This window comes from Caloenas nicobarica, chromosome 10 (assembly GCF_036013445.1).
Source record: "Caloenas nicobarica isolate bCalNic1 chromosome 10, bCalNic1.hap1, whole genome shotgun sequence".
Taxonomy (NCBI): Eukaryota; Metazoa; Chordata; class Aves; order Columbiformes; family Columbidae; genus Caloenas; species Caloenas nicobarica.
Window position 1 is genome coordinate 8,738,123 of NC_088254.1, and position 25,716 is coordinate 8,763,838.

Here is a 25,716-nt window from a genome sequence, read left to right on the forward strand (position 1 = left end):
TAATTTGGCTCAGTGACTTCTGCTGAAGTCAAGTTGTTTAGCGTCCCACCAAAATCCATTAAAAATTCATTTTTTCTTCCATTTAGGCCATTGAAGAGGAAGGAGGTGATCCAGATAATATTGAAATAACTGTTTCAGCTGACACACCCACCAAGAAACCAGCTAAAGGCAAAGGTTAAGATCTATCAATATACATTGCATTCTTAAGCTGTTTTTGTTGTATATATCACCTTAAAGAAAGAGTGTGGAACTGTGTCATGTAGTTTGGATACAGTTGTGAGTTTCCTGTTTGTGACTTCTGTAATGTAAGATGTTTTGCCTTGCTTATCTGTTTTCAGTCACTGTGTATAGGCAATGTATAGGGATGCTGGATGTATATGGAAAATGGGTGGGCTAAGAGATGTGTTATTAGGCTGTACTGTCCGCAAATCCTGGAGACTTGCGCTGTGTGTGCCGAGGCTGTGTAGACGATCTGTGAGATTTTTGGAATATGCTGTGTTAACAGCAATCCTGATGTTCAGGAGTGTTATGGGGCAAAGCAAGTATAGGAGCTGCTGGGCAGCACTGGTGCTGGGCAGGGATATCTCTGTAGCATCCAAGAGTATTTGTGCAACAGCAGAGGGAGAACTGAGAGGTTCTTTTGCCATGAGAAGGTGCTGGACCTAGACTAGTGATGGGTGGACAGTAATATGTGGTAGGGGGTCCACCACCTGAAGAGAACTGTGTTGTGTGGGTTTGTTTGCATACTTTTTATTGAAGACAGGATTTACAAATATGAATTTCGTGAATAGACTCTGAACACTCACTGTGAAATGTCTAATTAAGAGACTTTTGGTTTTCTGTTGTGAAAAATAACTACCTAGATTCTAAACAAATCTGTTTGGCAGTGAATGTGTTAGCTCTGTTTTGCTTAAGTATTTAAATATTGTTTTGTGAATTTGGATTCTGGGGGATTTTTCTTTAGCTTTGTTTTCTGTTCTGGGAGCATCCATAGTCAAGTAATACTGGGAAAGGAAATGTCTCTTTTATGCACAGCATTCTTCATTGAACATACTTGCTAAGAATCTTCATACGTGTGCTTTAGATACCTGTTCTGGAAATGATCCACCTTCTACCACTGTTACTTGCCTGAGGCTGAATTTTGTGGTGGAAGTGATTATTCGTGCTTTTCTCTGGTGCTCTGAATAGGGAATTTAGTAATAAAGTCTATCTGCTTAGAAACTTTGAATAAGTTATCTATACTTTTGACACCCTATAAAAGTGAAGGGAAGTAAACTTTCACAATGCGGTTTAATTTTCTTCTGTGAAATTATTTTATTCCCTACTCTGCAAAGGTAACTAATACCTAAGAAAATTACATGGAAGCTAAATAAGGAAATGCTTCTCCAATTTTTCATGTAGAAACTGAAATGATTACTTGTTCTGCTGTGATGAACGCATTTCTTATCTGCTGCTTTTCATCCTCCTGTTCTCCAAATTAATATGATGTGCATAATATTCTCAAACTGGCTTCTTGTTTCATTATTTTATTTTGCTTCTGCAAAGGCAGTTTGCGTACTAGTGGTGCTGCTGCCTGAGGCAGGGCTGCCGTAGCTGTTCCCCTGCCACCTCTTCTGTGGATAGAACATGTATGTTCTTGGTAAACCTCAAAGTAAAACACTAGCTTCATGAAGTTCTTATCTGCTCACTTTGCAAGCTCAGGAGTTTTTCCTCATTACTTCTTGAATTACAAGTCTTACGAGCAAATTTTGTGCCAACAGTATGAAAAGTTTGTGCTGTATTAATCTTCAAGTGTGGAACAAGAAAAACTAATTTGCGTAGGGAAAATGGTTTTTGGTCTTATTGGTTTACTTCCAACTGTAAGAAAGAGTGTATTCTTTCTTTTTAAGTATGCCTTGTGTGTGTTACCTGCTGATTCTGGTGTTATTTCCCTCTGGTGCTTTTTGCTGAAATATGTTACTAATATCCAGAAAATATCCTTGAAAGCTTGAAAATCTAGCACTTCAAAAATCCATTCCTAATGGATCCCTAGGAAACTTTAAAAGGCATGTGGAAGATGCACGCCTGCCACTTCGTGCTGGTTTTGCCTAGACTGAGTTAATTTTCTTCATAATAGTTAGAATCTTTTCTTTTTAGTAGCTAGCACAGTCTTTTTTGGGAGCGAGTTTAGTATGAAAATAATGTGATAACACACTGAACTTCCCATGGCTTTGCCTGGGACTCGGTTAATTTTTTCTTTCCAGTAGCTGGGCTGTGTTTTGGAGTTGGTATGAAAAGAATGTGAGAACTCAGTGATGTTTTGGCTGTTCTGAAGGGGACCAAGGACTTTTTCAACTTTCCAGCTGCAGGTGCACATAGAGGCTGAGAGAGAGTACAACAGGACAGCACCCAGATTGACATCCAGGCTGGCCAGTGAGCTGTTCCCTACCACAGATCGCAGGAGCCAGCTTTTCTGGCTCTCTTCTTCTGGGAGGGGCTGTTCAGCACAACCATGTTGAAACACGAGCAGCTGTCTGGGTCTTCTTTGCTCCAGGATCAGCTGCACGGGACCGGTGTCCGTCGTCTTTGCTTGGTGGTGGGCTAGGTATCGGTCACCAGCTGGTCAGCAATTGCGTTGTGCATCACTTATTTTGTATATATATTGTTGTTATTATTATTATTATTATTTTCTCTTCCTTTACTGTCTTATTAAACTGTTCTTGTCTCAACCTACAAGTTCTTCCCTTCCCTTTTCATTCTCTCCCCCATACTAGTTGGTGGGGGGAGGATGAGAGAGCAGCTGCGTGGTCTTAGTTGTTAGCTGGGGTTAAACCACGACACAACTGAGTAGGACTGAGTTTCTGTTAAAAATTTACTATCTAGATTCTCCTTGTGCTGGTACACACTCTTCACTATGAGTGGTGTTGCCTCCTTCACTGATTTTGCCAACAGATTGCAGTAGGCCTTTTGCTAATGCTTGCTTCCCCTCAGGCCCACAGCTTCAGACTAATAGTAATGGGTCTTTAATTATTTTGCTGCTGTCCAGTGGGAAAATTAACAGCACTACTAGTCCTACAGTATTTTTTCTCCCCATGCTATTATTGCTGTACAAAGGAAGGTGAGAATATTAGATATTCATTGGAGTTATGAAGAAAGTATAGCCTCAGAAAAGACCATGGAATGGAGGTAATGGATAAACCTCCTCACAGCAGCCAGAGAGGTGAATGGGAAAAAGGAAGGAGGTTTCTCTTCCAAAAAAATAAAAAACTTTGTCAGATGGCTATCAGCTTTAGATCTGAATGTCTTTTGTAGCCAGTTTTACTGCAACTCCTAAGATCTGTGGAAAAAGTGAGATGTCTAATTCTCTAACACTGTCTGTTAGAGAAAACTTGATCTGGATTGTTGGCGCAGGCTGAATTATAGGGGGAACAGTGTGTGTGTGAGTGATATATTTGTTTTCCCTCTCATTGCTTTTTTGTGTGTATGTTGACAAAAATGGAGGAGAATAGGAATGAGGTTAAGGGTGGAACTTACTTTCATAGAACTGGGTTTTGTAGCAGCCTGATAAATTGATTTATCAACTGAGTACATACTGCAGATTTTTACTGGACTATGACAAGCTTTTGACAATGATGATGCAAAGGCAACTTGCTGTGAGTTAGGGAAGAAACGCTGTGAGTATAAGAATAAGGCTGTGACTAAACTGGTTTGAATGTAGACCTTCTTTCTCTATTAAAACAAACAGTACCTTGCCAATGGCCTGTACCAAGTTCTCCAGCATAAGATATTGTATGAAAAAGGAGCCATATTTAAAATAGGGCATTTACTGACTTGCCCAAAATTGAGATAGTACAGGGGGAGCCATGTGGATCATCATTGGGAAAATGCATAATAGGATGATTTTGCATCAAGACTTAAAGAATGCTTGCAGAAGGATTCTATAATCCAACAAAAACCCTGTATGCGAAGTTAGTAAAAATCTAACACTTTTTCCAGAAGCTAGTTTATTTAAATATTTGGAGTAAAGAAGAACTGAAGAACAGTTAATTGGAAGAGCCATACACGTGAGAGATAAGTTGATTTTGCCAACTGAAGTTTGAAAGCTCAAAGATGGAACAAATACTAAGTGCTCCATCTTTCATTGCCTCGGATGTGCCTCTCCACCCAGGAGTTTAGTGGCTATGGGCAAGTTTTTCTTTTTGTACAAAGATCACAGGTTTTGGAAAAAGCTGTTCTTTTCCAGCCTGAACATTCTGGTGCTTATATCTAGATCTCTGATATCTAGAGGAAGTTACTTTATTGCTAGCATGAAATATTTTTCAAATGTTTCTGATGTGAACATTAATTTGAGGTATCTGCAACCAAAAATATTGTAGCATATTAATACATCATAACTTGGTGATTGAAAGTTACTTTTCTGCCAAGTTTTGGAATTAGTGTGGCTGAAAACCAGCTTTTAGACTAATCAATTTTAACCTCAGAGCACTAATATTAGCGAGGATGTTTATTTGCTGCACTTCAAGTTTCTAAGTCCAGTTAGATACATATTACTTTGTGTCTTAAATATCCATCTAGATTCTGACTGAATTTACAATTCGACGAGACTGTCTCTTAGATGAAATGCTGACAACTGACAGTGGTTGGCTTATACTATTGCCCAAATAATTTTGGCTTCTTTGTTTAGTTACTTGAAAAAGTGATTTGATTTCTGAAACACCGCACTGCTGACTTTCTTCTTGCCTGTTACTGAATAGATGACGTATAGAAAAGAATCTTTCTCTGGAGGGAGGAAATTATTAAAGTAAAATACCAGAACTCAGTAATGATGATAGAAATTTAAGATATTGTAAGTTGTAATCAACAATTGAAAACCAACATGCAGACTGAACCTTGGAAATACTTTGCATAGGTGGTTCCGATATTAGAAGGTTGTTTTCATTGGTTAAGTTATTATATATCATGCCTTATTGAAGCAATATATAAATGGTGTATAACAAATTTAAGGTAAGCCTTCCATGTGCCCTCAGATAGGAAGAAGTAATTTTGTCAAATACTTCCTAAGTAATTTCATTAAAGTGGGGGTGAGTGTTGTCTCTAATGAGCTGCACTAGAAAGTGTTACGAATGTTTAACCATATGATTACAAACGATGGCAAATCTTATGAGCAAGTCGATGGTTGTCTAGAGAGTTATCTGACTTTGCAAAGTATCCCTCCTTTATAAAAACCATAAATGACTAAGAGCAGGATCCTGCAGGTGCTGTAGGAGACTTAAATATTGTTGTTACCCTATACCATTTAAGAATACAGAAATGTAACAGGATAATTTATTAGTATTGTGGCCAGTGATACTATTCAAATTGCAGCAGACTTCTTAACTAAATAATGGTGTAAAGAGTTTGTTCCATTGTAAAGACTTTATTTCCCTTTCTACCTTTGTGTCTCCTGTCCCATGTTTCCAGTGAATCTTCAGCATCGAGTATGACAGAAACCTGTTTGGGGTTTCAGCTGGAGTATCAGAAGAAATGCAAACACAGTCATCCAGATGCAGATGTCTAGTTTGTTTAAGGCTTATCTAAAATACACTCTTCTATAATTCTGTATGTGCTTGGGTAGCCTGAATTTCTCGTGCAGAGGACCACGAATAGATAAAACAAGCTTATGCTACTGCAAGGCTTGTAAATGAGATGAAAGCTACACCTGCATGATGTTAAACCAACGTTTTAAAGATGTTCTAAGTCTTCCACGTGCTTCTCAGAAGAATATTCATTCTTTATGTAAATAGTCTGTTGCAATTTTATGGTGTGTAGCAATTGCCATTGTCAGAAAAGGTATTGAGCATGGCTTATAAAGGAGTGCGATCATTCCAAGGTAAATTAGTATTTGTGTTGTCAGGCACCCAGATTTGTGGTGAGTGCTACTTACTCCACTGACATTTTCAGTAGCCACTGCATGGATAAGCCTGTACATACATTTTATCATGTATTGACAATTTGTATGACTTGAGACCTACTATGCCTGTTGTCTGCAGAAGGTCCAGCTGTTCTGACTGTAATTGTTAACATACCTTTTCATGCTAGTTATTTTCCTCAAAGTGCTGCTGGTCTTGAGTAAGTTCACAGAAACAGTTTCTGAAAGGTGTTTGTTGCAATCTGACTTCAGCTATATGAAATTATGAGCTAAGTATGCCTTTCGGTAGCCTGTCATGGATGAGTATCAGTTTGGAAAAGTGTTGAATTTTTGTGGGCACTGGCTTTTTGGCAAATTACTGTACCAACATCTGAAAACTGTTTCAGAACCTCGAAGTGTCACTTTTGAGCAATGTAACTCTAACCAGATCCAAGTAAACTCAAAACACAGAACTGAGAGGGAAAGCAAACTCCTGACCACTTTCTGGCTCAAAGCTGAAGAGTGGATACCTCTGTATGCAGAGTAAATGGCACTTATTGCAAAGAAAGACAGACAGACTAAAAAAATGCTAATGAACACATGTATTTCTGTCTGGCTTGATCTAGCAGCAAACAAATGATATGGACAGCTTCATTACTGGAAGGTATAACTTCCTTTTGATGAGGACATGTCAATAAAATATAGTTCCCTAGCTGCCATTGCAGAATGGTGGGACTGACTTGAGGGAACTTTGCCACTTTTTCTTTTTTTTTTTTTTCCTGCTGTTCCCTGTAAAGTCTGGGTCCTAGTTCACCTGCAAGATTGCCTCAGGCAAGATGAGTGAATTTAAACAGCTTTCATGACAGTACACGCTAGGCGGTTGCTAAATATGTCTAGCACCTGTGCGTCTGCCTGTCTCTGTATGCTTAGCTGAATATGGGATGCAGGAAAACCTTGGACTTTTAGGTTTAACAAACTGAACAACTAAAATGTGAGTGGGATAAAACAGAAAACAGTTGAATGTGTGTAGAAGTCCTTGCTGTCTCACTGTTTTACTTATATTGAAGATATCTGTGGCTTCAGATTCTATCACAGAATATTAAAATAGTAATACAAACATTAAAATAGTAATACAAAATGTGAGTTAGTCTTGCTTTCAGGCATCAGCGGTGATACATATCAAAACCTGTCCTTTCCAGTGCAAGTGCGCTCCTCTTTCTGAGGAAAGCGGCTTCCCAAACTACACCTGTGCTGCTGGCTTTTTGCACCAATATCTCACAAATCTGTTGCATTACAAATAGAAACCAGTGATGTTTTGTTTGTTTTAAATGAAGTAAAATCAGTGGCTAGATCTCTTTATGTGTTTGGATCTGAATGTTTAGATCTCATGTTTTACCGTGGTAGAAATAACTTCTGTCATGTGTCTTTTGCTGGAGTCTAGTGTGTCTGAACTCAAAACAACAATGTGCTGGATATAGGAGTGCCGTCCAGAGTGCTGTCTTTCAGTGAAACGAGTAAAATAAGTTGGACTCTAAAACCAAGACAGTAGTGTCTCTTCTTGCCCTGTAGTTGAGCAGTTTCCAGCTTGAAATGCAATTTAAGAACTGTGTATGTAAGACCATTGCTGACAAAAATTGACTCTTCCAGGTAGCAGAAATGTCTATAATGTGCGAAACTTTGGCTTGTGTTTTTCTTTTCTATTCCTTTTGAGTATCTATAGAATTGAGGTAGCCATTCATTAGAGGATGAAGGAATGAGGGAGGATGTGATGTCAAAAAGTAAGGCATTAAGTGCTGACAATGACTGCCATCCCATTTGCATCTCGAGTTGACACTGAGTTTCAGTAGAAGACAGTGAAGCCACTTCCTAACAAAGGTGCTTTTGTACCTTGAGCTGCTGAAAACCATTGCATAGGATAATGTTTGATAGAAGGAATCAAAGAGACAGAATGTGTGTGTGCTTGCATGGAGATATTTGTATCTAGTGTTATTTGGTCTTGTTTTTGCAAAAGATTAAGGAAATGCATTCTGTTCCAAAGGGAACTGTGTCTAGTCGTTGTCTCCACAGAGCCATCCTCATTGGAGAAAAGTGGGCGTGTGCTGGGAGAACAGAATTTTTCATGGGTACATGCCCTTACTAAATAAAAGAATATGAAGAAAACCCAAGTACTTCACCTGACTCAATTCTTTGGCTGCTTGTTCCCTCTAGTGATGAAAAGCACTGAAAAAACTGGCTTGGAGAGGCTGTGCAATGCCATGTTTGTGGCTATTCAGAAACACACTGAGCAATCTGATCATACTTGGAACTTAGCTCTGCTTTCAAGCAGGAAGTTGGGTGGACTGTATGACCTTTAGAGGTCCCTTTTAACCAAAATTGCTCAGTGATGCTAATTATCCTGTGGAGAAAGGCCTTTCCAAAGTCTTAAATCATAAAGTCTAGTTAATTCCAGTGATTCTAGAAATATACTCCTGAATGTTCTCCTGAAGTCCATTATCACTGAAAGTAGAAGGATTTGTATTAAAATCACTAAATGGGATGTAACTGCTTGTTTATACAGCAGCATTGATTGCTCAGCTGACATTTTTTCTCCTCATCTTAAAAATACTCAGTTTTGGGAGGGTTATATTACAGTAAACAGTTCAGATAAACTAGAGCATATAGAGAATAATAAACTAAGGCCCAAGATATAATCAGTATTGAAAGAAAGTCTGCTCTATATAGCAGCTCCAGTCATTAGCATGTCCTATCATTTCAGGTAAAAAGCCAGAAGCTGATGAACTAACTGGCGATGCTTCAGTTGAAGACGATTCCTTTGTCAAGGTAATAAAAGTATGTAAATTTTTTTACCCAGTTTATATTTAAGTTCGATGTTTGGCTTGATTTACCAAAAAAAACCCCCAACAAACCCTACTTCCATTTTCTTTGCACTAATCCATGTGGAAATTTGGAGCATCACAGCTGTGATGCCTAAGGGTGTTAAGGTGTGGGGTTTTTTAAAATGCTATGAATGGATGTGATGCAGTATTTTGCGGAAGCAATGATTCTAGAAGTAGATTTTTCAGAATATAGCTAATACCCTTAGTTATGCCAAGTATTTCTTGTTGATACGAAAAGGAAAGTGAATTGGAGACTCAAGATGCAAGTGATCAAGATGGAAATGATGAGTTAAAGGACTTTAAAGAATCTGTTGAAGATGAGAACTTGAATTCTAAAGAGCTACCATCTGCAGAAAAGAAAAGATACCATGACCTGGAGCCAGCGGAGACTACAGAAGATGCAGAGAAGGATTTGGAAAGCCAGGTACTTTGTTGTCTTTTACATGCATTTTTGTCAGCAAACTGCATTTTTTTTCTTGGTGTGTCTGTATTACTAGACAGTCAGAACTAGTTTTTCAATTTGTCTTGCTTTCTTATCTCCAAAAGATAATTTGGTACTTTTTTCTTTCTGTTCTCCTTGACTTATGTTTGAATAGTCCTGAAACAAACATGGCATTGATTGGTAAATTTCTACCACAGTCCATCTAGAGTTCTCAAGCGGCCCTTTTCCCTGGTGCTAGTAGTGACATATGTAATCTGAATAGTGAACTGAAAGATCCAAGTCATGAGAACTGCTCGTTGATGTTCACCTTATTCAGTGTGTATCCACTTAAGTAAGATGTTTTCTGAGTTAACCGAATCTCTTTACTCTCTGAATTTTTAAGTGTCTTACAAATAGTTTGCTGAGTAAGTCCCTTTTATGTTCTTATAGGAAAATGAAGGCCAAGACGTAGAAGATTACACTTTTCCAACTGTACATGTAAGTTCTGAATCAGTTCTGTTAACCTGATTTTCATGTCTGTTTAGTTGGAAAGGATCACTTTAGACTGGCTTTGTGTTCCAGAATGCATCTTACAGTCAGATGGTGTAATACAGTACAGGTAAACAATGTGGGAAGCTTTCATTCATATTTTTTTTTATAATGCAGATAATTGTGATTACCAAGTAAGGTGTCTTATTTAAATGCAAATTCCTGTCTACAATTTGGGAGTATTCAGTGCATAGATTTAGCAAGGAATGTTTTTCAAACTCTGTTAAAAACACTTCGGAGAGCCATGCCAAATGCTAACATAGTATATACAGCCTATACAGGGGTTTAGAACTCCTGTTTTAATGCAGAAATTTGCCTTTGGGGGGATGTAGGTTGTTTGGGTAAATGTTGGTTGTTTGGGGTCTTGTTGTTGTTGTTGTTAATGCTTATATCTGTAACATATTTAAGTTCAGAAATTCATTCTGAGTTACATGGAATTCATGTCTGAAAAAGGCCATATCATACAGCATGTCTTGCTCAGTGAGGTTAATGATAAACAAGTAAATACCTATTAAAATCGTAGTTACATTTTTAAGTACTTAGTGGAGAAAGTCTACCTACTTTCTGACTTCATTGTTAGCTTTAAAAACTTAGGATTGCTTGCATTTCATTGACAGTAGTAGTCAGCAGCATGATATCCATTCTCAAGGCTTTAGCAAGACACAGGGACAGTTTAGAAATGTCCTGTTGAGTTAAGGGAGGGAAGAAAATAGCTGCGTGTTCGAACCAGTAGCAAGCTGCAAGTGTTGCAGATAGATATGAGTGAAGTTTTGTGCAAATTATCAGTGATTTAACAATGGAGATGCACAGGCTTTGTGTCTAGATCATCTTTTCTTTGTAAACAGTTTTCAGTTCATTAATTTGCATTCATATGATAGAAATTCTGTGGAAAGTATGAACTGTTCTGCCTAAAATTTTAAAGTAGGAGATATTTAGTATTGACTTCCTTTTCTTGCAGAATGGAGAAGATGAAGAAAATGAGAAAGGTATGTTTAAAGTTTAATGGAGTTCAGAGGTCTTTAGTCTGCTAAAGCAGGCAACTTTCTCTTGTAATATTCAATCTCTTTACTAATACTAGGCTTGTCTCCAGTACTAAGTATCAGTTGTCTCTTTATTAAGCTCAGCACCTGGAATCATTGCAGTCAGTGGGTTTATCTCACTCATAAGAGTTATTTTACTCTTAAGAGTTTATTACAATATTTATCAGTTACTGTGGTAGATGTATAATATAGTTGTAATACTATGATTCTTAATGAAACAAACATAGTATTCAAGGACTCTGATTTTTATATACGGTAAGTCATGATGCAAAAGCTTCCAACTTGCACTGCAGTAACTGATGTTTAATTGAGTGAAATCATACACCCTTACACTGGACTTGAACACCCCAAAAATATATGGACCATCATATGCTTGGCTTACTGTCACTTAGGAGTACCAGTTGTATATAGGATGGTAAAACTAGTGTTTGGAAACCTTTGGAGTGGCTACCTTTTTTTTTAAGCTGTGCTCATTAGCGAAACTATAGAAGGAATGTAATGTATTTGGGCAAACAGACTTCCTGGAGAGAAGTCTTAAGGATTCTGCGTATGGTGGACTAGAAAGGACATGGAACACCATCACTTTACACTAGATGGAATAAACACATTACTGAAGTCACAGGATAAAATTACAGACTCCATGTTTACGAGGAACCCTATGGCTGGAATGTCTCATCTGCGCAAATCCAAGAATACGGCTGGAGATGCCAATGGTTGGAGATGCGGGACTGAGATGGAAAATCTGTCCAGTGGATGTGGATGAAGACTGAGAACCCTTTGTCTACGAACTCTGGATTAAAGCTCATTCATCCATTTTCTTCAGCACTCTCGTACAGCTAACTTGACTGCCAAACAACTGCTTACAAAGGAAAAGCAAAAGGGAACACTAGTATGGAAGACTGACTGAAATTCTCCAAGACTGTAATTCTTTTGGATTTGGGAAGACTAGAAGTCCTAGAAGCAGGAAGATTCAAAGACGGATTCAGTCAAACTGTGAGCTTCCAATGCAACTATTTTCTTCTGGAACGCTAAATCCTAAACTGGAAAATGTTTACTTCTTATGAAGAACGGGTATCTCCAGGATGGAACCATATTCTCCCTCCTAATGTTTGGTACTTGTCTCTAGAAAATGTGTTTTGCCGTGAAGAATAAGTGATCCTGGGTAAAGGATTTATATTTGTGTTAATACACTTTGTGTTTTTTTCTAACCTTCCATCAGTGCTAATAACTGGCTTTGTATTTTCTAGGTCCTATTCTAGCTTATGCATTTGAAATTGTTTAAACTTCTTGTTTTGCCGTATTTATTCCTGTTAAATCCTCTTAGATAAAGCAGGTTCTGGTGATGGTACACAAGAAGTATCTAAACGTCTTCCTTCAGAAGAAAGCCTAGCTGAGGCTGATCACACGGCTCACGAAGAGATGGAAGCTAACACCTCTGTGAAAGAAGCTGAGGATGATAACATATCGGTTACAATCCAGGCTGAAGATGCCATCACTCTGGATTTTGATGGTGATGACCTCCTAGAAACAGGTAAAAATGTGAAAATTACAGATTCTGAAGCAAGTAAGCCAAAGGATGGGCAGGATACCATTTCACAGAGCCTGGAGAAGGAAAGCAAGGACTATGAGATGACTGAGAACCATAAAGATGGTAAGAAGGAAGACTGCGTGAAGGGTGATCCCGTCAAGAAGGAAGCCAGAGAAAGTTCAAAGAAAGCAGAATCTGGAGACAAAGAAAAGGATACTTTGAAGAAAGGTCCCTCGTCTACTGGGGCCTCTGGTCAAGCAAAGAGGTTTGTTTTTCTATGTCAGTTCTTTACGATACCGAGTACCAGCATTCAATAAGATCACTCTACATTAAGGGGGTTGCAGCAAGAATCTTATAATTAGTATCCTATGCTCCTGCCTATAGATTTTTTTTGACCGCCATAAGTTACTTTTTAAAATTCAAGATCTTCGTATAGACACTATGTCCTACTGATTGCATTGTCGAATTGTCAGCATTTATTTATTTTTTTCAATTTGACGATTTTTTTAAATGTCCTTGTGATGATGGTTATGAACAGCTATCAGTTCTAAGAACACAAAATGAAGTCAAGTCCCCGTCCTGAAATCTGGAGAAGATTGCCATATATCCACTGAATAGAGTTGTCAGAAAATCTAGATCTTCAGGCATCTTGGGGAAAATCAGTGCAAGAATCCATAAGGGAATCATTTGTTCCAATATACAGTCTAGCCCTTTTTTATTTTTATTTTTTGAAATGTTAACTTGTCTATTAGTATTAGTAGTATAAAATGCAATACTTACCAAATTCTGTATTTTCAATTTTCTTCTGATTTTTTTAATTTGCTTCTTTAGCTCTACTAAGGAATCTAAAGAAAGCAAGACAACATCGAAGGATGATAAAGGTAACTATTACAAATTAGGGTGGCATTTTTGATAAGTTGCTTGCCACACTAAAATGGCAGATGTAATTGAAATCATCCGTCTGTAGTGAATTGTGCTAGAGGCACAGTAGTCATTAGCTGTATGTATATGTCTATGTATTTTTTCTCTCCTTATGCCAGATTCTTTGTAAGATCAAAACTACTTATTCTAAAGAGTCAAAATATATTCTATTTCAAAAAACTTTTGGGAGCAAATTCTACTTAATGTTTCCTAAGTCTTTATTTTGATGTGAAGGTGTAATTTTCAGATATGCCTACTGTAACTTACATACAATGGTTTGGGTTGATGTTATACACAGAACAAGGAAAAAATAATTGCAAGTACTTAAGCATAATGCAAATGAATTTTTTTTGTCTTAATTCTAGCTCATTTTTTAATAAAGTAAATTCTTAAGAGCTGGAGATGCCAGCTGGCAAAATTGTGCTTGTGGCTGTTTAGTGCATTAAAGTTGGACCTATTTGTCTGCCTTGGAGTTCCTGTCTGTTACCATAAAACCCTGTATTACAATTACAAAGTCACAGAGTGGAGCTTAAGAGCATGGTTAATGTCACCAGTTATGCTGATGCTTCATAGCTCAACAAATGCATTTGTATAAGCTCGTGTCTCCTTATTTTACCTGCTAGCTCTCTGCCAAAAACCTTTGTTGCAGCGTCTCTTGCCTATCACTAATGAGTGAATGGAACTTGACCTGATAAATTAATTTCTGAGGAGAAATTTTAGTGACAGACATAATTCAGTCTTCTCTAGATGCACGTCTGTTCATAATGGTTGTATGCTTACAATGAAATTAAACGAAGATGCAGCAGATCTGCTCTCATGTAGCATATATGATAACTGTAACAGTAACTGTCAAAAGCCTGTCTTAAAATACGTAGCCAAAGCCAGCGTAGTGGCTCTTTAATGATACTCTAAGTGTATCGTGGTTATCAAGATATCTAGGATTATCAAGATAACCCTAGTCTGACGATAACTGAGCTTTGTTGCCTTTCGCTCTTAGTTCATTTTGATGCCTTGAAGAAGGAAAGCTACCCTTTTTCCTCAAGGTGATTACCTTTTAAAACTCTGCGTACTGCCAGATTCTCCAGCTGTTTAGCTGAAGATTCAGTTCTGGTCTATGACTGGCTATGTTTTAACATATTCAAAAGCTATTCATGCATTTAGCAGCAAACAACAACAAGCTGAACTAAATAATATAAGGCTAAAAGATGTGGGGAATAAGAACACATGAATCTCTTGAGTTCTTAGTTGTTGCAAAAATGGATAATGTATGGTAGTGGTGGTGTGTTGGTCTTAAAGGCACGTAATGTTTTTCCAGCTTTTCTTTAGTATTTTCCTTAGCATGTGGGAACTAATTTTGGTGGGTTGCATCTAGTTCTACATCCAGCAGCATTTTTAAAAAGCTGCTCTGGATGGAGGGCAGATGCTTCAAGAAGTTGTGGAAATCAACCACATTATTTTGGAGGCTAGGATTACCCAAGTCTCCTCTATGTACCTTTTTCCTGTCTCTACGGTGAGTAGTGTAAAGACGTACTGATGAAGAACAAGTGTGGGGTGCTAAAAAAGATTTTCTTGGATGGAAGTTACTGATAAGAAGCAGAAGTTGAAGCTTAATGTACATACCTGAATGAGGGGTAAAGCATGCCTTTAACAAAGAATTGTCTGATTTTCCTAGTTCTGTTGTTTGGGTGTGAGTTAGCCAAGCTGTTGGTCTCAATACATGGCTAAATGAATGAAATCTTATGGCCTATATTTTTTTTATATAGAAGGCTTTTCAAGAAAGGTAACCGGATAAACAGTTACTTAAAGGTAACAGGCTAAGTTTCTCTTTTCAGCAACAGTTTAGTTCAATATTCACTGTACGTGTGTCTCCTTAATTGTTTGGCTGTTCTGTAAAACTTGTTTCAGGAAGTGCAAGCAGTGTTAGTGGTAGCAGTGGAAGTTCAACTAGGAACCTATGGGTTAGCGGACTGTCTTCCAACACAAAAGCTGCCGACTTGAAAAATCTCTTTGGCAAATATGGAAAGGTATTTCCTGGGGTGTGATGTCATGTGTTGTGTCTGTCTCTTTCTTCTAATCTATTCAGTTACAGAAATTGAATAACACTTGATTTAAATAAAAGTCTGAGATGAAATGTCTAACCAGTGTAATCTATAAAAACCCAGTCCTTCCAGCATCTAATCTAAGAGTGCCTGCTTACAGGAAGAGCCATATGTTAATTTTATAAGAAATTTTTCTTCCTCTTGAGGTAAGATAGATGCAAAAGAAATATCACAAATATGACTGGTTAGGACTGGCTTTAATTTTTTTTTTTAATTAAATAACAATGGCTGTGTTCTTCTGCAGCAGCTGTGTTTAACCATGAGTGTAAGATAATGTGCTAACCAGTAAAATTATATTATAAGCAGTCTTCATAGAACCTGCTGCTTTGGGAGACTGTTTTTAAAATGTTTTCTGAGGGCTTATGAATGGGAAAAACAGATTTTTAAAAGTTACAGTTATTGTCTGTTCTTTTAGGGACTCTTTTAATGACTTAATTATTTTCTTTTACAGACTGCTTAAACTATGTCTGTTTTCCTGGATTTTGGTTTAATGTAACCCACAAATTCCATACTGTTAAGGAAGTTTATTTTCCCTAGGAATAATGCAGAATCCATATAAGCTAAGCAGTCTTCTGAAAACCGTTTTTGTTGCAGTTCTCATTTTCTCAAAGGAGTTGCTGATAACTATGTGAATTTATAGTGTTCGTATAAGGCCTGTGCACTTGCGATCTTGGGAACTAGTTAGAACGTTAGTACTGTGAATATCAAGTGGATGTAGTGATTATTGGATACCTGATTTTTTTTTTTCCTAATGAATTTAGTAGGCGATTTTATTTAATGCCTTTACATGTATGGAAACCTGAAAGACTATGTCTTGTTAAAACTTCCAGTTCTTTGGCTGTTTTTACTGTAAAGATGCTTGGTACCTGTATTTACTTAACTTCCCAATTTCAAATTAATTGGGAAATATTTACTTTGTAAATTACTGTACCATTCATTACAGACTGGTAGAAAAGCAGAATTGTTGCATTAGAGCATGAGTACATCAAGAAGACTGGCTACAGTGGTTAGAGAAATTCTAGTGAGGAGCAGGAATGCAAAGCTTAATGCTTTCTCGGGAAGCAAATGTCAAAGAGCTGGTTGCTAAAGTTGCTTCTTTGACACATTTCCTAGATGCCTTTGAAGAACTGGCTCTCTCATAAGTAGTATTATGTATTAACTTTGTACCTTCTTGCCATTAATGCGCAGCTGCTGACTTTTTTGTGGGGGTTCACCTGTCAGACAAATGGTCAAATTCAGATCAATGGTGGTTTTGTGAATGAATTTTGACGGTAACTGTCAAAAGAAGCATTTAGATAACGTGCACGAGGTTGTGTCTGCTCAAAACAGGACGTGAGCGTTAATATGCCTTGATGTGAAAGTTGGGATAAAGTTCTCAAAGCTGCAACCTCCTGTGCAATGATATGCTTTTGAAAACTTGGAGCATCCGTTCTTCTAGTGGGGTGTTTTTTTAATTGTTGTTGGGGTGGTATTGTTTGATTTGGTGTTTATATACTAGGGTAGAAGTGTTATTGGAATACTGTTGCTTCCTTACTAGAAATATCTCTCTCAAAACCTAAATTTTATCTGTTTATGTAGGTGCTTGGTGCAAAGGTGGTCACAAATGCGCGAAGCCCTGGGGCAAAATGTTACGGCATAGTAACAATGTCTTCTAGTACGGAAGTGGCTAGATGTATTGCACACCTTCATCGAACAGAGCTGCATGGCCAGCAAATTTCTGTTGAGAAAGTAGGTTTAATAAGATGAAAACTTTTACCAAAATAGACCATCTTATGCAAGGATCTATATTAACCTATTTGCTTTTGGAAACAACTATAGGTGAAAGGTGATCCCTCCAAAAAGGAGTTTAAGAAGGAAAGTGATGAGAAATCTGGTTCAAGTAGAAGCACAGGAGATAAGAAGACTGCATCGAGTGATAAAGCCAGCAAGTAAGAAACTTCACTTGTCTTCTGAAGTTGTGAAAACCCTTTAAGGTGAATTTTCCTCATTGCATTTGTGTGTTTCTTTCCTAACAAGAACTCCATCAACCAAAAAAGAAGAAAAAAAATCTGAGAAATCTGAAAAAAAAGAAAGTAAAGAAGCCAAGAAAACAGAAGGTAAAGATGAGAAGAGTGATAATGGAGCAAGTGGCCCTAATCAAGAATCCACTAAAAAAACTGAAGAAAAGAAAAGAATAAGTATGCAATAGAGCCATGTTTCCTCCTGTTGAATCTGTGTGTCTGACTTGTTTTGGGAGCATGTTCTTGCTCTTATTGGAAAACAGACAATTGAACACATTCTTTTTTAGACTCCAGTAACATACATGTATTACTTCAGAGCTGATGTTAAAGTTTCCATATTTTATATCAGATTACAGATGTGCTGGTATGCTTCTCCTACCAGTTCAATCTAGAGATTTAGAAATTTAGCCAAGGAAAATCTGTAATAGGCAAATAGGGACGTGTGTGTGTTTTAAACCTTTTTTTCTTTTTTCTTTCTTTTTTTTTTTTTCCTCCCTTTTTTCCCCCCCTTCTTTCTTCACCCCCTTTACTAGGTGGTAGAAGCCCAGGTCAAATCGTAATTTTAGACCAAACAAAAGGAGACCCAGGCCACACTAGGACAGTCAGAAGGGGAAGGTTTGATAAAGTAAGTATCTGTAGATTTGATGCAATCCTTATCTGGTTTGATACTACCTTACAGTTGATATTTTAATTGAAGAGTCAATAAACCATTGCAAACTGTTAAGCTTAGAAGTTTTGTGTGCTTTGGGGTAGCTAAGTAGTTAATGATACTTCAATGTAGCATCCAGAAATCTCCCTAAAGGAATGAGACTTCTGAAATAACCATTATAATCTCTATCTATAGCCACAGATATTGAGGAACAAGGAGCGTATTATTCAAGATAAAATGAAATTCAGGGAATACAGGAGTAGAAAGGATATCTTGCCTTTTGAAAAGATGAAGGAACAGAGAATGCGAGAGCACATGGTTCGATTGGAAAGAATACGACGAGCTGTTGAACTCCGAAGGTAGTAATTCGGCTTTTTGCTAAAGGCTATTTCATGCATTAATTGATCAGATACTGTATTTAGAAATCTAATTAGAATGCATTCTGTCAAACCTTGTACTCAGATGTTAAAGTCCGGGCTTCTACCTAACAGTATCTTTATATGAATTAATGGACTCCAAAATTTTTGTTTAGTGTTTTAATAGCCATATATGTACATGTATAACTTAGTGTTTGTTATGGGGAGGATGTATCTCATAGGTGTTACTGCATGCCAGTTTTCTTTTTGAAGAGATCAGAAGCTGAGTAGGACATGTGGCCAAAAGTAGTGTTCAGGGGGTTTTTTGTATGTTTTTAAACAAAGAACTGTTGTATATCTTCTGAATGACAGATCAAGCATAATACAATTTTGTCCCTTTAAATAAAAGGACTAAACGCTGCACTGTTCTAATTCTGCTCTTTTCATACGGCCAGAAGTTTGCAAAGGATTGTTAAATGACTTGTGGTGTTAGCTGGATTTCCCTAAACAAAGGAATTCCCAGGAAGCATAAAGCTTAAAGGAGAAAATGCCTCCCCTGCTTCTTTTAAGGTGTACTATAGGAGGCGGGAAGAAGAAATCAAAATGAAGCTGCTGACAGGTGTACCTAACCCACGCAAGTCAGGGCGGCTATGTTATTCTGTCTCTTTTTTGAACAGAAAACAAGAAGTATTTTTTTTGTTAGCTTGAAGAGGGCAACAGCTAAAATAGCAAGTACTTTTAAGATCCAAATCATATTCTTTGCTAAGCTGTTGTTACTATCTGCTAGATGACAACAAAGAAGTATGAAGTATATACATTATATACATAAAGAATTATGATTCTTGATATAACTTTTCCCAGTATCTGTTGTCTGCTTAAATGGTTCTGTAGGATATATTAAAACCAGTTTGGCTACTTGGGCCTAAAAGGAGTAGACTTCTGATACCACGACTTCTGTCAAGAGCTTACTCTCAAATAGTTTTTTTAATGTCTGTGCCTAAGGTGACGTTAGTTTCAGATGAGAACGTTTTTCTGATGAGTTTCTGCTACATTTTTTCTTTAGGCGAAGAGAAATTGCTGAGAGGGAGCGTCGTGAGAGAGAACGCATACGAATAATGCACGAGCGAGAAGAATACTTGCAGAGAGAAAGGGAACGATTAGAAATTGAAAGGCAAAAACTAGAGAGGGAAAGGATGGAACGGGAGCGTTTGGAAAGAGAGCGTGTTCGTATTGAACAGGTGTGCATATTTACATGTTGGACACTAGTGCAGTATCATTTTGTAGTATAACCCAGTTTGCACTTGCGGTGAATTTTTCTCTTCACCCTTCTGCCCAGACCATAAAAGAACCAACCAAACATTACATTAATCCACATGCACAACAACAGTAATCTTTATCTTGTTTGCTTGGCTTGTGAATAGTTTGATGGCAAATTCTTTCTGCTGGTTTATGCTGTGGCTATACGTGTCTGTCTCTCAAACTGAAGTACAGCAGATCATATTGCCCATACTAGCCTTCCATAATTTTACTAGATTTTTCCTGGAGAATGTCACTGCAAACTTAATGGGATGTTTTTCCGGGCAACAAATACGATAGCAATACAAGAAATTGTCTGGAGATATTTCTGTCTAACAGCCGATGGTTCTCCAGATCTGTTCTCTACAAAGTATTCCTTATGCTCTTTAATTTTAAATGCTATCCAAGGATGAATTGTATCAGATGGCCTTTAATAGAAACTATCGAGTATTAACTCTGTATACTTGCTAACAGTTTTAGAAGTATCTCTAATAAAGAGCTATTTTATTTGTTGTGTTTATTCACCCTTCTCTTTCATTGCAGGAACGTCGAAAAGAAGCAGAGCGTATTGCTCGTGAAAGGGAGGAACTTCGTCGACAACAGCAGCAGCTTCGTTATGAACAGGAAAAGAGGAATTCTTTGAAACGTCCACGTGATGTAGATCACAGGTAATCTAATTCTCAAACTATTGTCTTAACAGCATTCAGTAAAAATAAACAGCTACCAGCCTTGCGTCAGACTTGAAAATGCTTTTGTACCTGAAACAAGCATTCACAAAAGAACTGGATTTCTGCTATTTGTTTGGTTTTTGACATCAGTTTATGCCAAGCATGAAACATACCTTATCTGTAGGAGAGAGTTTTGAAATAAGAGAAGCATCTCATTAATTAATTCTTATAGTATGAAAAGAGCATAACGCAATTCAGTGCATTTGCTGAGAAAAGCTGGTCTCTTGCCTTAATGGTTGAAATTTCTAGCTTCCACTTCGGAAATAATTCACATTTCCGGTAAACGGACAGTTCAGGAAGTCAATGTGATGGCTTTTAATTTTTACTGAAGCTGATGACATCTATCACTTGCTGTTTGAGCCACATGAATTGAACTGGCTTTGATTTTTATTGGATTATAAGAATAGGACAGAGACCTTAGCCATAAAATCAACATATTGGTGGTATGATGGAAGGTAAATGTAGGTCGTCAGGGTAGATACAGTAGCAGAACACTAGTATTTCTCTACCAGATGAAAAGAGACAGCTTCATTTTTCAAGGCTATTGATTATACAGTTTAGTTACTCGTGTTCTTATCGTAGACACTCTTTACCTGAATATTTCTAGTGAGCAAGGCTGTGAGGTTTCCTACGTTATTCTTTCCTGAGAAGGCTGTTGTGGTTTGTGGGTGTTTCAGTGGGGTTTTATTGTTTGGTTGGTTTGGTGTTTGCTTGGTTTTGGTTTTGTTTTTCTAGAAGGCCTTTTATTTTCCTAGAAGGCCATTTTCAAGACAAAATTTTGCTACAGTGATGTGTTTGTTGGGGTCTTGTTTTTTCTGTTTTTTAAACTGCCCAACATGGTAAACTATTGCTTGGATTTTATTACATATTTTATTGATATTTTGTCTACTTAATTTGCACTTCAAACAGAGGGGTGTGTTGTTTTCTTAAATTATTTTCTTCACTACTATGTAAAGAGTCTACCTTTGTAGGTGGCTTGCCAAAGGTCAAATTAGTGCCTTTAAAACAGATAGCTGACTCTTAACAATTTTCTGCAGATTAGACCTTGATTTGGATACATGTAACTGATGAGGGTTCATTTTTTTGCTTAAAGGAGAGATGACCCTTACTGGAATGAGAATAAGAAGATGGCTCTTGATACAGATGCACGTTTTAGTCATGGTTCAGATTACAGTCGCCAGCAGAACAGGTTTAATGATTTTGATCACAGAGAACGGGGACGATATCCAGATGGTTCTTCTGTTCCATCGTCTTCTTTTGATAGGTAAGTGTAGATAATAGGGTAGGTATTTGCCTGCCAACATCTCTGTAGATTCCACTCTTAACTAATCAAAATTTAAATGGTGCTAAAGGCTTTTTACAGTTCCTATGCAATAGAATTGCAGTAGTGTTCTGAAACTTCTTGTGTCTTCAGGACTGGCAGTTTATAAAATGGAATCTAGTCCACTTTTCTCTGAGGACTTTAAATGAGCTGCCTGGTGATCTTTTTTGGGTGACATTTTGAAATAATTTTTGTAATTATTCCTCTTTCTCATCTAGTCATAAGTGGGTTCCAATGGATTAGATATATCCAACTTGGTAACTTAGCAAGGCTGAAAGCAACTGATTTAATAAGTTATGAGCGTTACTTGCACGAGTCACATTCATCAGGGTCCGTGCAACTGTGCAGTAAATGCTGGTTACAGATGCAACTTCATGTTTCCATTAAACATCTCCAATAACCATTAAGGCCACATAACTGTAGGTGCTGGACTTCTAGTTCGTTGCAGCATAAAAGCAGAATGATATTTTCTAGCTGATTTGAGAAATCTAGTATTTCCTCTGCTTGATACTAGGCAAAAGGGAGGCCTACAATTGCTTAAATTATATTGACCAAAATGCGAACAGATCAATAGATAAAGAAATGTTAAATGGGCTGTAAGAACTTGAGTTCAAAATTACAATTGTAGAAATAAATATAATTTGGGGTGGGAAGGATCTTTGAGATATATACCCCATATATAGTAATAGACATGTAACATAAAGATGAATAATAGTTCTGTATACTGAGCATGTGCTTAAATGGGCAAATGGGAGAGAAGGAAATGACGTTTTCCTACTTTACCAACTTAGGCGAGAACGTTTTGTAAACCAAGGTGAAGCAAAAAAGGCTCGCCCGACAGGACGAAGAGAAGAGCCAGGGTTTGAGAGGTATCCAAAGAACTTCAGTGAGTCCAGAAGAAATGAACCACCACAACCAAGAAGTGAACTTCGAGATCCAGACAGACGAGAAGTGCGAGGAGACAGAGACGAAAGAAGAACAGTGATCATTCACGACAGACCTGAAATACCACATGGTCGACATCCACGAGAGACTGGTTCAAATCCACCTAGGCAAACGAATTGGAAGAGCGAGGGAAGCATAAGCGCGGACAAACGGGATGGCAGGTAAATTTGCTGGCTAACCAACAAACTAGTGAAGGTGCTGATTCTTGTAGGGTTTATCCATAGCAGCAGTTCCACAAGAATTGATGTGTAAAGGAAAAACAGACTGCCTCCTAAAGAATGGCAAAGTCACTTTCCAAAAGCATTAGAAAAAATTGTCTGTAGGTTGTCACGTATGCTAAACTTCATCTGTAAACTTGATGCTGACTCCCAGCAGTCTGTTCTTAATCATGTGTAGCTACATAGAGTAAGGAGGCTTTTGTGCAAGAATGCAGGTGTAAACAAATAACATGTAAGTTTTAATTATTTAGAGAGCCACATAGATCTAAAAGAATGTTTCTAAGAAGCAAACTGCAAGTTGCTAGAAAAACAAAAAGGAAGCTTTGAAATCTACATGTGCTATGATTTGGTATTAATTCTATTATACTGAAACCAAAATTTTGATAAAAGCCATTTTTACAGAGGTGAGAGGCCAGATCGATCGGGAAGAGAAGTGTCTGGGCATGTGAGAGGTGCACCTCCCGGCAGCCGCAGCAGTGCGTCTGGCTATGGAAGCAGGGAAGGAGAACGAGGCGTGATGGGCGAAAGAGGTGGAGGACAAGTGAGTCATCTTTTTGTGTTTGTGTGCATGAGTGAGAGACTGGAAAATGCAAAATCACACTGGAAAAATGACCACGTGGCATCACATAAATCATTAGTAAGCATTCTGGCTATTTTCAAATTATTTTAAAGGTTCTTTTTTGTTGAGTTTTTTAATAAGCCAGGAAATTCCAGAAAACATACCCAATTCTCCTTAGATCTAGCATCTTTCAAGTAGATCAGAACAATACCTGAATGAGTTGCTGATTTGGCTTTTAAAATTTGTTGTCATCTGATGTTTTCAGAGTCTTAATCTTACACTGCCTGCTACTTCTGGTGCAGTTGGTCATTTTAGTCTGTAATGTGCTGAGAAAAAACCTTCTGTAAGACTTGTCTTTAAAGTCCACAGACTAAATGCTCCATGCTACCAGATCCTGAACCATTAAAAAAAGTTTCTGTAGCTATATGGAACAGGCTTGTCAGTGATCATATGAGATCAGGGCAGAGCTGGGAATAAAGTATGAGTTCATGGACCTTCACTCTCCGCATGCCCCCTAGTCATTATTGCAAATTAGTTCATTTTTGTTACCTAGAGTTATTTTTAATAGGACTCTTGTAAGCATGGGTTAGCTGCCAGTGGCCTGAAATCTTAGATGCTTGACTTTTGTATGTTATATAAGTAAGCTGTAAGCTTAACTCTTTTGAAAAGCTCATTTCCTGTTGATAATTAAATATGCCTTTCATTCTGAAAACCACTGTCGCTTTTTTACCAGCACTATAATGAGGACAGACATGTAGTCGAACGCCACAGTCGTGAAACTGGACCAAGAAAAGAATGGCACGGACCTAGTTCTCAAGGAAGTGGGTATCATGACACAAGGAGAATGGGAGACGGCCGTGGAGGTGGCATGATGTCTCCACACACAAGGTACAAAAACTGCTCCTTCCTCTCCATTCCCTACTGAGCTCTCCGAGCTGCGGTTGTTTAGGAAGTGCAATAGCCTCTGTGCAAGCAGCGTGACTCTCTGTGGAAGGGTTGCTGCTGCACAACATCCAAAAAACAGCTTTCCAGGCCAGCACACAACTCCACAGTTGTCACATTGCTCATGGCAGTATTGTTTGGCTGCACAGAAGTGAGTCACTTCTTGCAAAGCCTTTTTTGCACGGTTTCAAGTCTGTTTTGAGACTTACAGTTTAACAGTTAAGTGATTTGAGAAGTAACAATGCTCTTACCTGTACACCAAGAGTTTAGATACTTATCGTAACTTAACACTTTTTTAAAACCTTTGTTTCCAGTAACTCTTCACCAATTAATAGAGTTGTACAGATCACAGGCAATTCCATGCAGAGGGGAAGTGGCTCAGGATTTAAGCCATTTGAAGGTGGACCTCCACGAAGATTCTAAGATCTACAGCTGCTTGGTTTCAAGATAACTTATTGAAATCTCTTGTAAACTTTCTCTGATTAAAAACAGGAAATCTTGTCTGGAAGTCCTGGTTAAATTTTTTTAATTTAACATGATTACTTTCCTCTCAATTTTGGAGGCATTTTAATAGTTACGTTGTAATTTTGGATAGTTTTTGTGTATCTTTGATAAGCATTTTCCCTGAGGCACTAGAGCTGTGTAAAAAAACAAATTGGAACCAAAATATTTGTTAATTCTGTATAAAAGAATAGGTTGCAGCTGTGTGCTAGTAGTTTGATTTACCCACATTAGCTCTGTGGTGTCATGCTTTAAAGTTAGCTACTTATCACAACATACACAACTATAACCTCCATTTTGAAGGTTGTCCAGACTATTATCTCTGCTTTCTAATTTGTAGAGAAATAAGATTGTTCTTTCATTAACTGGGTATTATGTAACCTATTTTTGCAGAAGGTACTGTTACATTGAGTGCATTTATGTGTATTCTTGGAAATGTATTCTTTTGAAATAAACCTTCATATTCTGTATAGCTTCTAGTAAGTCTTTGAAACAGTCCTTGGGGAAGGAAGATGTAATGAAACAGACATGTTGGCAAATCAAAACATGAGTGCTATTTACTGCCAACTAAAACTTCTTTAGTTGTCTCCTTCACTGTTACTGGGAAGCACCTCTGGTAGCTCAAGATTAGTACCAACAAATATAGGAACACTCAGGGGAGGCCTAAAGAAATAATTCTACAGTTCCCTCTTTATGTCTCGCAAAGCTCTGGCAGAACTTTCAGCTTATTCTAAACCAGAGTACTGCAAATGAACTTTGTGTATAGTGGCTGGGGAATCCTATAGCTGCAGTCTGGTTCAGGTATGCCTCGCTGTTCACTGATGTGGTCTCCAGCAAAAGGATGTGTCTTTTTAAAGCTTGTGGTTTAGCCTATGCTAAATCTCTCTTGACCAGGCCAGAT

The 25,716-nt window shown here is 37.7% G+C and overlaps 1 protein-coding gene across 1 annotated transcript; it reads left to right on the forward strand.

Annotated features, from left to right (window-relative positions):
- Window positions 1–5,817: 5,817 nt before the first annotated feature.
- SLTM (SAFB like transcription modulator) lies at window positions 5,818–24,737 on the forward strand. Its single transcript, XM_065641906.1, has 20 exons — window positions 5,818–5,848; window positions 8,622–8,686; window positions 8,981–9,166; window positions 9,614–9,661; window positions 10,671–10,698; window positions 12,077–12,545; window positions 13,112–13,161; window positions 15,107–15,225; window positions 16,879–17,028; window positions 17,119–17,228; window positions 17,317–17,477; window positions 17,834–17,925; window positions 18,145–18,308; window positions 19,369–19,543; window positions 20,145–20,269; window positions 21,423–21,593; window positions 22,442–22,756; window positions 23,216–23,354; window positions 24,106–24,260; window positions 24,629–24,737. The coding sequence occupies exons 1-20, from the start codon at window positions 5,818–5,820 to the stop codon at window positions 24,735–24,737; spliced, it is 2,862 nt and encodes a 953-aa protein (XP_065497978.1).
- Window positions 24,738–25,716: the final 979 nt, after the last annotated feature.

Bases quoted from the DNA above. Each gene is read 5' to 3' on its own strand.
- SLTM (XM_065641906.1), top strand. From the start codon at position 5,818: ATGGCTTATAAAGGAGTGCGATCATTCCAAG. The intron at 9,662-10,670 runs GTAAGTTCTGAA...CTTTTCTTGCAG, and splicing joins ACACTTTTCCAACTGTACAT to AATGGAGAAGATGAAGAAAA. The intron at 24,261-24,628 runs GTACAAAAACTG...CTTTGTTTCCAG, and splicing joins ATGATGTCTCCACACACAAG to TAACTCTTCACCAATTAATA.